Source organism: Pocillopora damicornis, chromosome 10 (genome assembly GCF_964200805.1).
Source record: "Pocillopora damicornis chromosome 10, jaPocDami1.2, whole genome shotgun sequence".
Taxonomy (NCBI): Eukaryota; Metazoa; Cnidaria; class Anthozoa; order Scleractinia; family Pocilloporidae; genus Pocillopora; species Pocillopora damicornis.
The window spans coordinates 5,931,792-5,945,172 of record NC_142679.1 but is presented as its reverse complement, the minus strand read 5'-3'; the positions used below and the strand labels follow the sequence as shown (position 1 = coordinate 5,945,172).

The following is a 13,381-nucleotide window of genomic DNA, read 5'->3' as shown; positions in this document are numbered from 1 at the left end:
GTATGACTGCTTGGAAACACAAAGGCCTACCGACTCTTCCGGTCGACACCTCTCGCTCGAAGGCAAAAGCCATCTGGATATACACTGACTACATGTTCGCAAGAGGACATAGTGGTATGGGATTCGTGCTCAAAACAAGGTGGCCCATTTTGTTGTTAAACGCTTTCATTAATAAGTCATCCCCACTTCTGCCTTAACAAGTGTCGTAATATCTCGTAATTAAATTAATTATCCGTTTACAAGGTCTCCACTGTTTTGTTTCCCTGGCTTGTTAACCTCGCTACATTTAATGTTTTCATACAAGAAAGTTTTTTTTTTCCTCGTCGTTTGACATGTTAATGTCTTAATGTCGAGGAGGAAAGACAAGGTGAAGTTATTGACAGCTATCAATTTCTTCTCTTTGGTAAACCCTGGTCAATATTCTCAAGGGCTTATTCTCTGGTCTGGAAAAATATTTCAACGGAATTTGAAATAGGATATAAGCCTTTAAGATCCATTCACTATGACGGTCGGGGCGCATGCTGCGTTTCGGGGGAACACATTTATGATCTCCCAAGCGAGCCCTTCATTTTAAGTATTGAAATGAGAAAGGAATGTCCAAAAGAGGACCTAATACGACGGCATGCTATATCACAATACACGTGTCTCTCTCCTTTTGTCCTTTTTTTCTTATGGTTTGTTCTAGCTCTCTCGAAACGCGTAAATCCCTTACCCTGACGATCCCGGGTACACAATGTGCACCCCCCCCTGTATCTCCCACAGAGCGTCTTAAGAAGATCAGATCACATCTGTCGCAAATATCCTTTTGCTATTCCGCCAAGCTTTACGACGTGAGTATCATCATTGTCCGTTTTGATTGTCACCAGGAAGTGTCCTATTTCACTTCTGTTCTATTTTAATGTCATCGTGTGAGCACACGTGGAAGACTCTTGCGGTTTACCGGCCCACGCAGTCCGAGATCTAGGGAAGAGAAAGTAAAGCCTCCTATTGACTGTATCCTTCTCTTCTCTAATAGCACGACAAGGAAAGAGAGGCGCGCAGTCCGAGTAGTTAAGACATGGTTCATTAGTCTGCCATGAGGGACAAAGTATGCTGTTGGCAACTAATGCTTTCATATTTTGGGCTCAGTCCTTTTCTTCGAGGCTCCCAAATCATTCTACTACATTTCAAACAAATGATAATAATATATTATGATACAATAGATAGAAAGAAAATCTGACTCGAGATAGACGCTGCCTAACCAAACGCCTGTATTGGTTGTTGATCACTTGGAAAGAGAGAGGTCTAGTGACTAGACAAGAGGGAAGACGAAATACTTCCGTTAGCTCTCAAATCTACAGAATGAGCATTGACATCATTTTGAGCATTAAAGAAATCCTTTAAATTTAATGCTTTAAAAAGTGCAAAAATCTTATTGTGTTCTGGCCATGTTGTTTTGAAAAATAATTCCCGTTTGCTCCGATTAAGCCAAAAATGACATTAGCACAATCGTCTGAGGGTCCGCGGGCGGTCAGCTGTATTAGCCCATTCCCGCATACGGATAATTACGATTAGTGAGTTGTATTTGAGCTGTCGAGAAATTCATATGAAAATATCAAGATTCTTCCGTGAGTAATGGCTTTTTGACTGAGTGCTGTGTTCCGTGGGATGCTATTCAATTCTATGCCAAAACCGATCCAGCCTATCGCGTCAGTCCCCCCTTACATAATAATTTCCTATCTATATCGGTTAAAAGCAAAAGCTGCTTTCCAAAATGGTGGATGCACAATAATATCGACAAACCTCCAGTGGCCTGATCAGCCACAACAACGGATGTAGAAAATCCCTTTCATACCCATTTGAATTCAACAAGCAAATTTTGGACCGTACCTTACGGCAGCAAAATCCATAAGTTAATGCCAGAAAAATTCAAGATATATCAAGGCCGAGTTTTTCAGGATATTCGGGAACATTTTTGTTGAATCAGGAAAGAGTTTGAAGGAATACTGGAAAGATATTTCCGCTGCCTACGTGATATCCGTGGATAAGCCTACAGGCAAGGTCGTAAAAATTCCAACGAAGCTTCTTTAACTCTTAGGAGAGACGGACGTCTGATTTCTCCGCGTCGCCTATTAAATTAAAGAAGCTCGCAATAGTTAGACAGAGTGTCCTCGACAGTACTACAAAAATTTTTACAGAGACTAGTACGGAAAAAATGGATATTGATGTTAGGGAGTAAAGGGTAGAGATTTAGGACACGCTTCGCCGAACCTGAAAAAATTCAGTTTAAATTATTCAAATTGATCAGTTGCATTACTTGCATACCGTATTTATCTTCGTCTTTCTGATTGTATTCTTAATTTATTTGCAGCTTATTCATGCTTGTTAATTAAGAAATGTGAAGTTATGCTCTCTGTATCAGAGGCCATCCTGCTAAAGCTTAACTGACAACTCAAAATACTCATTACGCCAAACCAAATAAATTTATTATTTAATTTACCCGCTATTTATGGACGGCAGGTAGCGTGGCCGAGCGGTCTAAGGCGCTGGTTTAAGGCACCAGTCTCTTCGGAGGCGTGGGTTCGAATCCCACCGCTGCCACTAATTTTTCTTCTTTCCGCTTTCTTTTTTTTCTGTTATTTCTGACTTTTCTTTTCTTCCTAATATGGCTTTTCCTAAATTACGTTCGGTAAAATGTCACAAAATTCTAACAAAACATTTCGCAGCAACACGATGTGCCCTGCTACCTTCTCCCTTGGTGTACTTCGCCGCGGTGGCAGAGGCATTAACCATTAATGTCGTGATCAGTTGGTAAACAATTTAGATATTCGACACGTGAACAAGATTTTACCAAGAAACTGCAAATTCACAGTCTATTTCATTATTATTTCTAGTTCCCTTTGCGTTAGATTCCGTTCCATGAGTTTCATTGACACGGCGAATTGTTCCGTGTTCAGAGGTCGTGTTACCCTTCAGCTTGCCTGACTAAAGATTTGATTATAAAATTTAATCAACCTAGTTAGGACTCATACAAGTTGAAAAGCCATAAATTCCCTTCCCCACCCCTCCACCAATACAACTACCATACTCCAAGATCAAAAGTGCATTAGCGAGTCAATTTTACAATTGTAAACACGCTTTGTTGGCTTAACAAATTATAGGATCATGTTTACGGAATGGCTTTTTTTTTATCAAAATACCTTGTTAAACACCGCATTACATGCATTTTGCTGTCGTTACGTAGAATTCTAAACCTCAAGCATTTCCCATCCAAACTTCTCGCAGAATGTCCGCTTCCAAAAGCAATTTCTCTCCTCTTTCTATATATTTTATATTGGTCTCGACTTCAAAGAATCCTTGATTGTAGTACTTAAAACAATCGTAACTTAGGCAAACTAACAGGTCCAAATTTGAATAACAGTGGCTATGGGTTGATTGATTTCACACGCCTCTCAAAGCAACAATTAATTCCGCGAGGCCAGACATTTTAAGAATTTCCTCCTGTAGTTACAAACCAGCAGGAGAGTTTCATTGTGATCGTTGTACTAAGTCAAAACTCCGTACAAAAACCAGTGTTACTTTTGTGGGTGAACACCTCCAGAGGTATCATAATTTTCTTCAGCTATGACATCAACTAAAATGCTAACACGCAGAGACTCCTATAAACAGACGGACGCCAAGTTTGCGTTGTTGGGGGCAAGGAACGTGGGCAAATCTGGTAGGTTGCTCTCTAACTTTGAGACAAATTAAAGCATACAGAATTTATCGCTTTTAGTAGAATGCATCAACCTGAAAAGAACGGGTACCCTTTCTTCAAATTGCGTCTTCTCTTGGAACGAGAGATCAAAATGAGCGCCTGAACCGGCCAAAACTCAAGTTCGTTAGGATACCAAGGAGTTTGAGATGCTCCTCCTCAAATTCGAGTTTAAACTCGAAGATACAGTTATTCAGAGCTGTGTAGCCGTCCACAGGACATAACCATCTACTGAAAGTATAAGGCGAACCTGGATGGTGTGCATTTATAAGATTAGGGGTAAAATCTGCAGCCTCAAAACTTTGACAAACACGTATATAGACTGTTATGGTTCCATCACCTCTGCAACATATATTGGGAAGAGTTGTAAGGCCTACAAGGTTAACTTGCTGAGGAAATTTTTCATTGGGAAAATCACGTGTACATCTCTTCTAATATATATAAAAACTACAGCGGACTAAACTGCAATGGTGTTACAGAAAAAAGGTGTTACAATGCGGTCTAATCAAGTTACGCAACTTGAAAAAAAAGAGCTAACGAGTACCTACAACGTTAGTGCTTCTGAAACAGGTTGTTTTCGATGGACTTTGGGTTTATAGGGCCAGATTCGACTAAAAGTTTATAAATTAATATACGAATGTACGCGCACATTTTGAAATACAGATGTTCATAGCGTATTATCTGAGTAATCCTTCAGACTTTAGCGACATCGATGTTTACATCATCTGCCCAAAATTGAAATTGATTGAGTGAACAATCTAAATCAACGGAACAGGAAACAAATAATTACGATTGTCGTCTTTCCATTAGTGATCTAATGTACTTATTTAAACGGGACAGAAAATTGAGATTAATAGGGATTCAGAGTTTGAGGTTCAAACTAACAATTAAATGTTTTCAACCGTGGCTCACACATAAAACTAAGATGAAAATAATAAAACTTGAAAATATTTCCAGCAAAAGTTTCGAGTTATAGATATCAAGATTCCTATATCAGGATAGAGTTTGACAGAATCACGTTTTCGGGTCAAATTGAGCTAGTCATTGATGATTCAGATCTGCATTACTTCGAAAGAAAAGAGTTTGTTCAATCAACCTCTAAGTTTTAAATTGTGTAATGACATATTTGATAGACATAAGATGTACGAGTTTACACTGTGGAAAAAACTCATTAGTTTTACCCAGCCTTCTGCAAACAAACCGTTTTTACCATATTCCATTAGAGCCATGAATAGTTACAGTGTAAAGATGAGGTATGGATTTCACAATTGCGTGAAAATTACGTTCCACATTTGATTGTCCTTCTATCACTTTGTGCGAGAAAATTGAAGTTATTATTGAAACATGATTGAAAAAGGCAAAAACGGCATTAAATCTAAGGAGAACTAAAAGGTGAAAAGGGTTTCCAACCATGAATATTTCAACATGTCGGAAGTTGATTTTTTATATTTCGCTTAAATTGAAAATATAATTTTCTTACTGTGATAAATACACAGAGCATGTGAAGCACAGTCAAAATTTGCACAAGCGTTTTTTAAAGGTTTAAAACACAGCAAATTGAAAAGAGGAAACAATGGCTGTTTATCTCTAGCGAAATAAGCAAAAGAAAAGAGTTGAATAAATTAGTTGAATCATGCTTTTAAAAGTGAATTATTGACAAAGCACTTAGGACAAATTAGGCTCAAAGATTACAAGGCCGTCGCCATAAAGAGCAGAGTGAAAAGAGTAGGGTTCATTCATCGAACTTCGAACCTTTTTTGCTACGTAATCAATGACGGGTCTCCTAAAGCTTGCTTCTGATAAAATAGGAATGTAAAACATGATTTTCGTTCGTACTTAGCAATTTTTGTTAATCAGTGCGCTAATTAGAGGGAAGCTTACTCTAGCAAAACATTTAATCCTGTGCCTTGAAGTAAATGATTTAGCATATCTCTGTCATCTTGGTAAATTGGTGAACTGATAAGTCATTTCCAAAATGTCCAAGCCTTTTATTGAAAACGAGGGTAAAAGTGGTCTCAATTAAGAAAATTAAAGAAATTTTTCACAGGAAAAGTTTTCCCTTTGGACTCTTTTAAAATGTGATCTGGATGAGGATTTTAGAAATCAAAATAGGGCTATTCAAGACAAACAGAGAGTGAATACGTAAAGAAACAACTCAGCTCTTCGTTTAATTTTATAGCAGGATGTCATTAACATCAAACTGCTGAAAAGTCATCATGAAAAAAATTGAAAAATTGAAAAAGCTGTGGACACTTCATCAAACACGTACACAACATTCTAAGCTTCCCGTAACTCGGTAAAACGTAAATGTAATGGAGGATTTTGTTTTTGGTTTTGTTTTTTATCTTTCTTTTCAAATCATGGCTGTTTGTCTTCTTGCTTTATCTGTGAAGTAGTTCATACACTTTATTCGATGGTTTAACATCATCGTAAGGATGGCCAACTTCAAGGTACCCCAGCGAACGTCTTCAGTAGCCCTTTGACCCTTTGTGTGATCAGTGCTTAAATTGTTCTTACAACATTAAGACAGTGTCAACCAGACAGGTAATGAAAATTCCTCGAGCTAAGCCGGTTGTGACTTTTATTGGATCAGCACAGTAATCAATAGCTGTGGCATCTCAGCCGTTTGGTTTCACATGCAAGTGTTCTTGTTTCTTTTTGTTCCTTTTGGTGTTTGGCTGTGTTTTTGTTTCGTTTCGCTTTGTTTACTACATTTTTGCTGTCGTTGTTGTTGTTGTTGTTGTTTTTTTTTTTGCTGATTTATAAAAGTTACTTAGAACGTTTTCTCCCAACCGAGAGCGTTTTCTGCCGTTTATTTTGACTGGTTCCTGCCCCTAGTATAAGTGTATTCATAAAGCATAGTCCGCCAGTGACCTTTGGTGGATCGACCCTGATCAGATCATGAACTGAACCCAAAAACCAAGGGAACTTGACCGTATCTGTACGTTAACTGAATCAGTTCAATCTAATTAAGTGGAAGCACGCGGCAAACTGACAATAAGTAGCTTTAATTCTATCGACGGAAATCTGGACCATTAAAAAATTTTGCTTAACTTAGCTTTGGATTATAACACCCTAATTATTAAAGCCGCATTTACACAAGAGAGATTTCCCTGACTGTATAGAGGAGACAAGTGCCAATCTTTCCTCCTCCTGTCTTCCATGCCAGACTTTGAACAAGGACACTTGTCAGGAAAAAAGAGAACTTTTCAAAGATTCATTATACCAGCAGTGTGAATAACTTTCAAAGGGAATTCGCCGAGAAAGCGTGATAAGGGTTTAAGGTATATGCTCCTACAAGTTTTCCCGGTCAAGTAGCTATCACAAGTTGTTTTTGCTTCAGCACGCACAAGGATTAAAATTTTACTTTGAAAAGTATACCAGCTATGGAATACTCGCTGATGTAAATGCGGTTTAAGTAACTATTTACACTTTTTCAAGTACATCAAACCCTGTTTTGTTGTGATTGTTTTCTTCAACAGCAATCGCAGTAAGATTCCTCACGAAACGTTTTATCGGCGAGTATGACTCATCCCAGGGTAAGTTTGCCACATCCCTAAGAGTGATTTACATCTCATTTCTCCTTACAATAATACCCCGAAATCAAGCATTAAGGTCACAAGAATAAGGCAAATGATCACCAACTAACAAAGCTCTTGATTGTTTCACAAGTTCTTCTGTCAGTACATTAGGAAATGTACAAAGAGCAGTATGGAGAATCTACATACTGATGCTAGGGTGTAAACGGTTGTTACCCGTTATCGTCCCTTCTTGGATTACTCCATTCCAATTTGCTGTAATTGAATTGTCTAAGCGAACATTTCACAGTTCAAACGGTAATTCTGCTCTTCGTAACAAGAGTGAAAGTATCGTGATGCTGCGCCCATAAACTTCTTAGTATAAGTGGATCTGTCGCAGACCTCCTCCTGTGACTCAGCTGACCTGCTTCAGTTTGAGGTTGAACAGGCGATATGTTCCTACCAGCGGTCCTCAAAGTTCAAACCCTAACGATGTCATACAAGTCGCAGATGTACACCCGTTGAGTCGAGCTCTCATTATTAAGAAAAGACGTTTTAGGGTCATGTAACTAATGGAAGCTTACCACAGTAATAGACGTCGATCGTCTAGTTTCCTTCTTCATAAATCTTTACATAAACCGTCTTCTCTGTTACAAAGCCCTTGAGGACTTATAATCTATATCTTCTAAAAGCTGTTACATTTCTTTCTTTTTTCTTGCAAAATGCAGACTCTACGTATCAGTTCAATTCGACTATTGACGAAGAGCAGGTTAACTTGGAGATTATAGATCCAGGTCCAGAGGTTGGTTTAGGTCAAAGCCATTGTTCTTTACGCACGACAATCCAAAATTGCATAGGGTTTTCTTTATTTTGCTCTGAGATTGGTCTAAAAAGCTCGCTCAACTCCCTCAGCCAATGAGATGCAAAACAAAAACCAATTCTCGGCATGGTCCTACGCTTCAACTGAAGCAACCTGCTTGCTTCAACCCAGAGTTCCCCTCGGCCTTTCGTGATGTTTCCTTAGCTCCAATTGGCTGTTGCGATTACGTTACTTATGGTTTCACAACAGCTCTAGGCTCAAGCTGACACAAAAAGTGCTCTCCACTTTTAAAAAAACGCATTAGAAAAACGAACGCTTTTTTTTTGGCGTTGGAAGTCACGAGCTGTTTCAGACTTTTAACCAGGACGCCCTAACATGTACCTTTGTAATCTTCGCCGTTTTTCTTTTTCAGTCAAGAAACGAACAAACTGTGGGAAATCGAGCGATCTGGGCCGACGGTTTGATCCTCGTCTACTCCATAACCGATCGGAAAAGCTTCGAGGAAATACAACACCTCCATAATCTCATTGATCCTTTTAAGCAGAAAACGGTCGTCATCATCTTCGGCAATAAATCGGATCTCGAACACAAACGACAAGTACCCGAAAAAGAAGCCGCCTCACTTGCAGAAAAATTACAATGCTCGTTCTTTGAAGGTTCGGCATCCGAAGGACATACGAAGATCTCCGAGGCATTTCACGAGCTCTATAAAGAGGTCGCCAAGAGGAAAAAAGAAAGAAAGGTGTCACTTTCACCTCGCCCCTTACGAAATGCTCTTGGAAAAGTTTTCCGAAGAAACAGCAGTAAAAACTTGCTACTGTCTCCTTCAGGTGCACTCATTACATAGCAATATCTCGATTTGACCTTTAACCTCCCAGGATCTGTTTTGTAATTCGCCCTTACAATTGCCAGACTTAATTACAAATCAATAAAGGAGGTAAGATTTTAAAGAAACAGTGGTGTTATACAGGAGATTATAACAAGGTAATTTGGTACTATCCACTGAGTTGGCCACCAACTGACTCAGTTGATAATGCCAAATTACTGTACTTACAAATCAGTTCTGAGAATTTGAAGTTATCATTCACACATCCAGCTAGCTGGATAATGCATCAATATTTAAACAAAGTAAGATGTTAATCACTTCTGTAAGATTAAGGCTTGACGCCATCCCATTGAGCAATTTCTTGTATTTTTTCCACATATCACAAGCAGCTTTTATGCTGCACTTTATAAGTGGCTCACAAGCCTTAAAATACCATGTAAAATACAAGATTTTTGAATGAGTGAACACTGAAACACAAATATCTGTCTATAATCCTGAGCTGGATAGTTGTGTTACTATTGTTGGCAAGTACTAGGCTGAGGGACTTTCTGACTGATAGCTTTGAACCACACCGTTACTATTGTAAGACAACAGTATCACTTTTAAATGTGAGAGAACTGATAAATTTTCCAATTTTTTTACTTCACATGAAAGATCTATGAAGCACATGTAAACCTTCTTGTAACAGCTCACAAAGTACAATCAAAGGCATAACACCCATTTGCCAGAGAGAATATAGCTTCAAAACATATTTATCCATAAACCACATTTGCTGCTAAGGATCAGCTCTGTCCAGTTAATGTCCAAACAGTTGCCAATCTCAATACCATTGGTTCAATATATTTCCTTCAATCTGGTTATCAATACTTCTCTAGAGCAGCATTCATCTGTGATTTTCCCCATATGGGTTATTGCATTGCTACTTTTTAAGTCTGAGATTGAATCTTATCAAGAAGATGTTCAATTTGGTTGGCCATAATTGGCTGGCCTTTCCTTGTTCGTCGATTCAACCGACCAAAGGTTTCTCTGTGCTTTTTCATCTTTTCCTGAACCTCCTCTCTGTGTTTTTGTATCATCGTTTCCCTTTCCTACACATTGAAAGAAAATAATCAGCACACTAAACTTAGTGAGAAATGCCATGGCAAAGTATTATCAACAAAAGAAATAATAATGATGGGTTTTTCCATTGTAAAGAAAGATCTGATTTTTTTAGTTCATTCTTCTTGAGTGTGAAACAGTAGAGATAGATACTGAGGGGAGGAAAGAAGTAAGAGAGGGTCAGGTACATGTAGCAGAATAATAAATCTGGAGAGCCCTGGCTCAAACATGTTTCAGTGACATACATGTAGGAACAAATAAATCAGAAAGTAAATATTCATACAGCTGGAGGAAGAGGTAGGACCAGCATTACTGGGTGTTTGGGAGTATTCAGAGGATTCAAAGGAAAATAAGGTCACTTGTACATGTAAGGTTGCCTTGTCTCTTATGCCATCAGTTTTTCTCACTTGATTTTTGTTTGCTTTCAAACATCCTGTGAAGTATTGCAGCTATTTCTACTCCCTTATTTCAACTTTTTAAAATCCAGACATTGTATCACGTTTCACCCTTGTGTCAGGTTATTGTGGCACAGCATTGTGCATGTGTAGCAAGATGCAGCACAGGCCCTTAATGTACAGGCCCTTCATTTTCCTAAACATGAGTCACAGTGCACATAGAGAGGTTGACTGACTGTGTCATCCCACATAAACTTTCACATTAAACACCCTGTAAGTGTATTCAATCAGAATACCATCTCTCTAATGAAGAAAACAGGTGTTAATTGAACTAGAAAAAATATTTAAGATTATGATTACCATATCAACTACATCTAGCTTAAACACATTTTTAAACATTGGTCAATTCAACAAACCTTAATCATCTGTTCCTTCTCCATTTTTCTTTTCTTAAAATCACTTTCAGCTGCCATGAATTTGTTGACTTGTTTCCGCTTCCTTGCAGGAGCACAAAGAAACAAGGAGCATGAAAAGTCACAAACTTCTCTTCATTAGGGTTTGTTTAATGAATATACACCTCTAATTAATGATCTATATAATCTATAAGTTTTATTTTTATTTTGTGACACTTTCCATGGCAACACAGTGTATTAAACAGGTGCTTGAAGGGTGAACATGGCAATGAACAGCCTTAACCCTTAGGAGTTACTAGCGTCTACAAGTAATTTCTCCTTACAATATCACCCCTGTATCACACATTAAGGTCATGAGAATAAAGAAAATGATCAACAGCCAAAGAAGCAACTTGATTGTTCAATAAATTCTCCTTGTCAGCACCCATGGAAATGTACAGAGAACAGTATGGAGAATATGCAAACTGATGTTAGGGTGGAAAGGGTTAATCACTATTGGCACAAATTAGCAGGTCAAGCAAGGCTTATTACACACTGCTCCATAAAACTGGGCATGTAAGTCCATCATTCCTGTGCTTTCTTTAAATACCACAATATACCTTTTGTAAAATAGTTAAACCAAAATTCCAATGGCTAGAGCTGTTTTAAATTCAGATATGAAAAGTTTTCTCCTGCTACTTTAAAAATGTCCTCCTGTTGTTACATCTCATAATGAGAACCCTGAATAAGCATCCCAAATAATAAAGGAAGAAAAGGCAAGGTTTGGGCGAGCAGAGAAGGTTCCACTACTGACTGCTCGCTCTCTCGCTCGCATCTACCATTAAAACGTTTGAAAAACACAGAATTATGGGCTGGGAACAATTCACTATTTTTGGGTTGATTTTACTTCCGATCGGGAAATGATAACTACATTGACTTACTGTTGAGATTTTGGTCTTCGCACTCCCTGACTTTCTGTTTCGTTCTGTATTAAAAAACCAAAAGTTTAGGGCCACTCACTCTTCTGATATATCACTAAAAATTTGTAAGTTCAGGAGAGGCAAACCTTTCCAGTTGTATTCACATCTGCGACACGTGTTGGACATTGCAAACGTGGAGGATTATCTCTGTTGTCTACTGACTGACGATTTTCATGTTGCTCCCTGGTTTTCCTTAGTAGCTTTTTGTATTCCTTAAGAGCCATCTTCTTCCGTTTCTCAGTAAATGCGTGGCCTATACATACAGTATGTTAAATAAAGACAAACGTTCAGTTTATGTAAGCTAGGTTTCTTCAAGACAAATTAGAAATGACTAACTCGTTTAAGTTCCCAAATCTAATCTAAAAACGCCTACCCTTCTCTTTGTTTCCAATGTTAAGTAAATTTGCCGGCTTCTTCCAGCGGACTTTTGGCTTCCCCTTGGATTTTGTTCCTTTCTTTTCGCCCTTTCTCCTCTCTTTGTCCGCCATTTTGAATTCGAATAGTTTCCACCAGTACTCCGCTGTACAATTGCGGGCCAAGAGCGTGGAGCTCGTTTCCAGGGTAGTGCGAGGTGACCTAGCTATGCAGTGCGCATTCGAATATTTCAGTTGGTCATTCAAGGGATGTTTACTGAGTTTGAATACCGTGTTTACAGGATACGTGACAGAAAAAGGCAAAATTATCGGAATTTCTTTGTAAAACCAATGAAAGCACGACATATATATTTGATTTTCACCTTCCTCGTTCTAAACTGACAAACGATGGGCGTTCGATCTCTCTTTTTGCCAATCCGGACGTTACTCTTTTTTAGTTGATTCGACTTCTCTTTTTCTATAGACTCCTGTAAAAACAATGTTTCAGCGCCCATGGGCTTACTAGTGGGGACGGAAGAAATGTAAAAACTTCGAATGTGTCGGCGTTCAAGAATGAATGAAAACTAAAGATGACTAAAGATGGAAATCATTATTTATATCTGAAGGAGCTTTCACAACTATGATAACCAACTTTGCAACATTTTTTCAATGAAATTTCTGAAGTCCTTTGATAAAAAAAAACATCTAGTTTCACACCCGTCATTAAAATGATACATAAGCTATTTACTTATGGAAAATAAAAATCAAATCTGCCTTTTTTTCTTGTTTGCCATTTCTACAGCTTAAGAATTTAATTAAAAAAATCCCCCTTATCCAAAAAGATCTAAAGCTGCAATAGATAATGAAGTAGCTATAGCGCATTTAGATAGTTTATTAATTTATCACTATTATATTCCATGACAGGTTTTCATCAAACGAACGCTTGAGGTATAATTAGCCCAAAAAGGAGATGGATATCATTAAAAGATTTCACGTGATCCCTACAATTATTACACGATAAGATAATGATTAGGATTTCGTGTCCATATTAAAAAACAGCAGTGCCGCCCATAAGGGCGATAACAAGAAGTAAACGACTTTAAAGGCAATTTAAAATGATTCCAAATATGATACATATTGCAGCGTGGACGTCTATCCAATGCCGTGTTGTTATCTTCTTTCAGGCCATAATATACAAAACAAGAATATATTGGGACGTGCAAACTTGATAACCGTTTCCCTTCCTTTCCTGAAACACTTAACCAA

At 38.1% G+C, this 13,381-nt stretch overlaps 2 protein-coding genes and 1 non-coding gene across 3 annotated transcripts; 2 read left to right on the top strand and 1 right to left on the bottom strand.

The window, feature by feature from the left end:
* Positions 1-2,498: 2,498 nt before the first annotated feature.
* Positions 2,499-2,580, top strand: Trnal-aag (transfer RNA leucine (anticodon AAG)). Its single transcript has one exon. It is a non-coding gene; the product is annotated as a tRNA-Leu (tRNA).
* An 842-nt stretch (positions 2,581-3,422) lies between these two features.
* On the top strand, positions 3,423-11,187 carry LOC113674705 (ras-related and estrogen-regulated growth inhibitor). The gene is made up of 4 exons (XM_027191191.2): positions 3,423-3,697; positions 7,216-7,272; positions 7,980-8,053; positions 8,484-11,187. The coding sequence occupies exons 1-4, from the start codon at positions 3,604-3,606 to the stop codon at positions 8,916-8,918; spliced, it is 660 nt and encodes a 219-aa protein (XP_027046992.2). The 5' UTR covers positions 3,423-3,603; the 3' UTR covers positions 8,919-11,187.
* Positions 9,226-12,278, bottom strand: LOC113674706 (uncharacterized). Its single transcript, XM_027191192.2, has 5 exons — positions 12,136-12,278; positions 11,849-12,015; positions 11,724-11,767; positions 10,807-10,888; positions 9,226-9,985 (listed from the first exon to the last, which is right to left on the bottom strand). The coding sequence occupies exons 1-5, from the start codon at positions 12,248-12,250 to the stop codon at positions 9,824-9,826; spliced, it is 570 nt and encodes a 189-aa protein (XP_027046993.2). The 5' UTR covers positions 12,251-12,278; the 3' UTR covers positions 9,226-9,823.
* Positions 12,279-13,381: the final 1,103 nt, after the last annotated feature.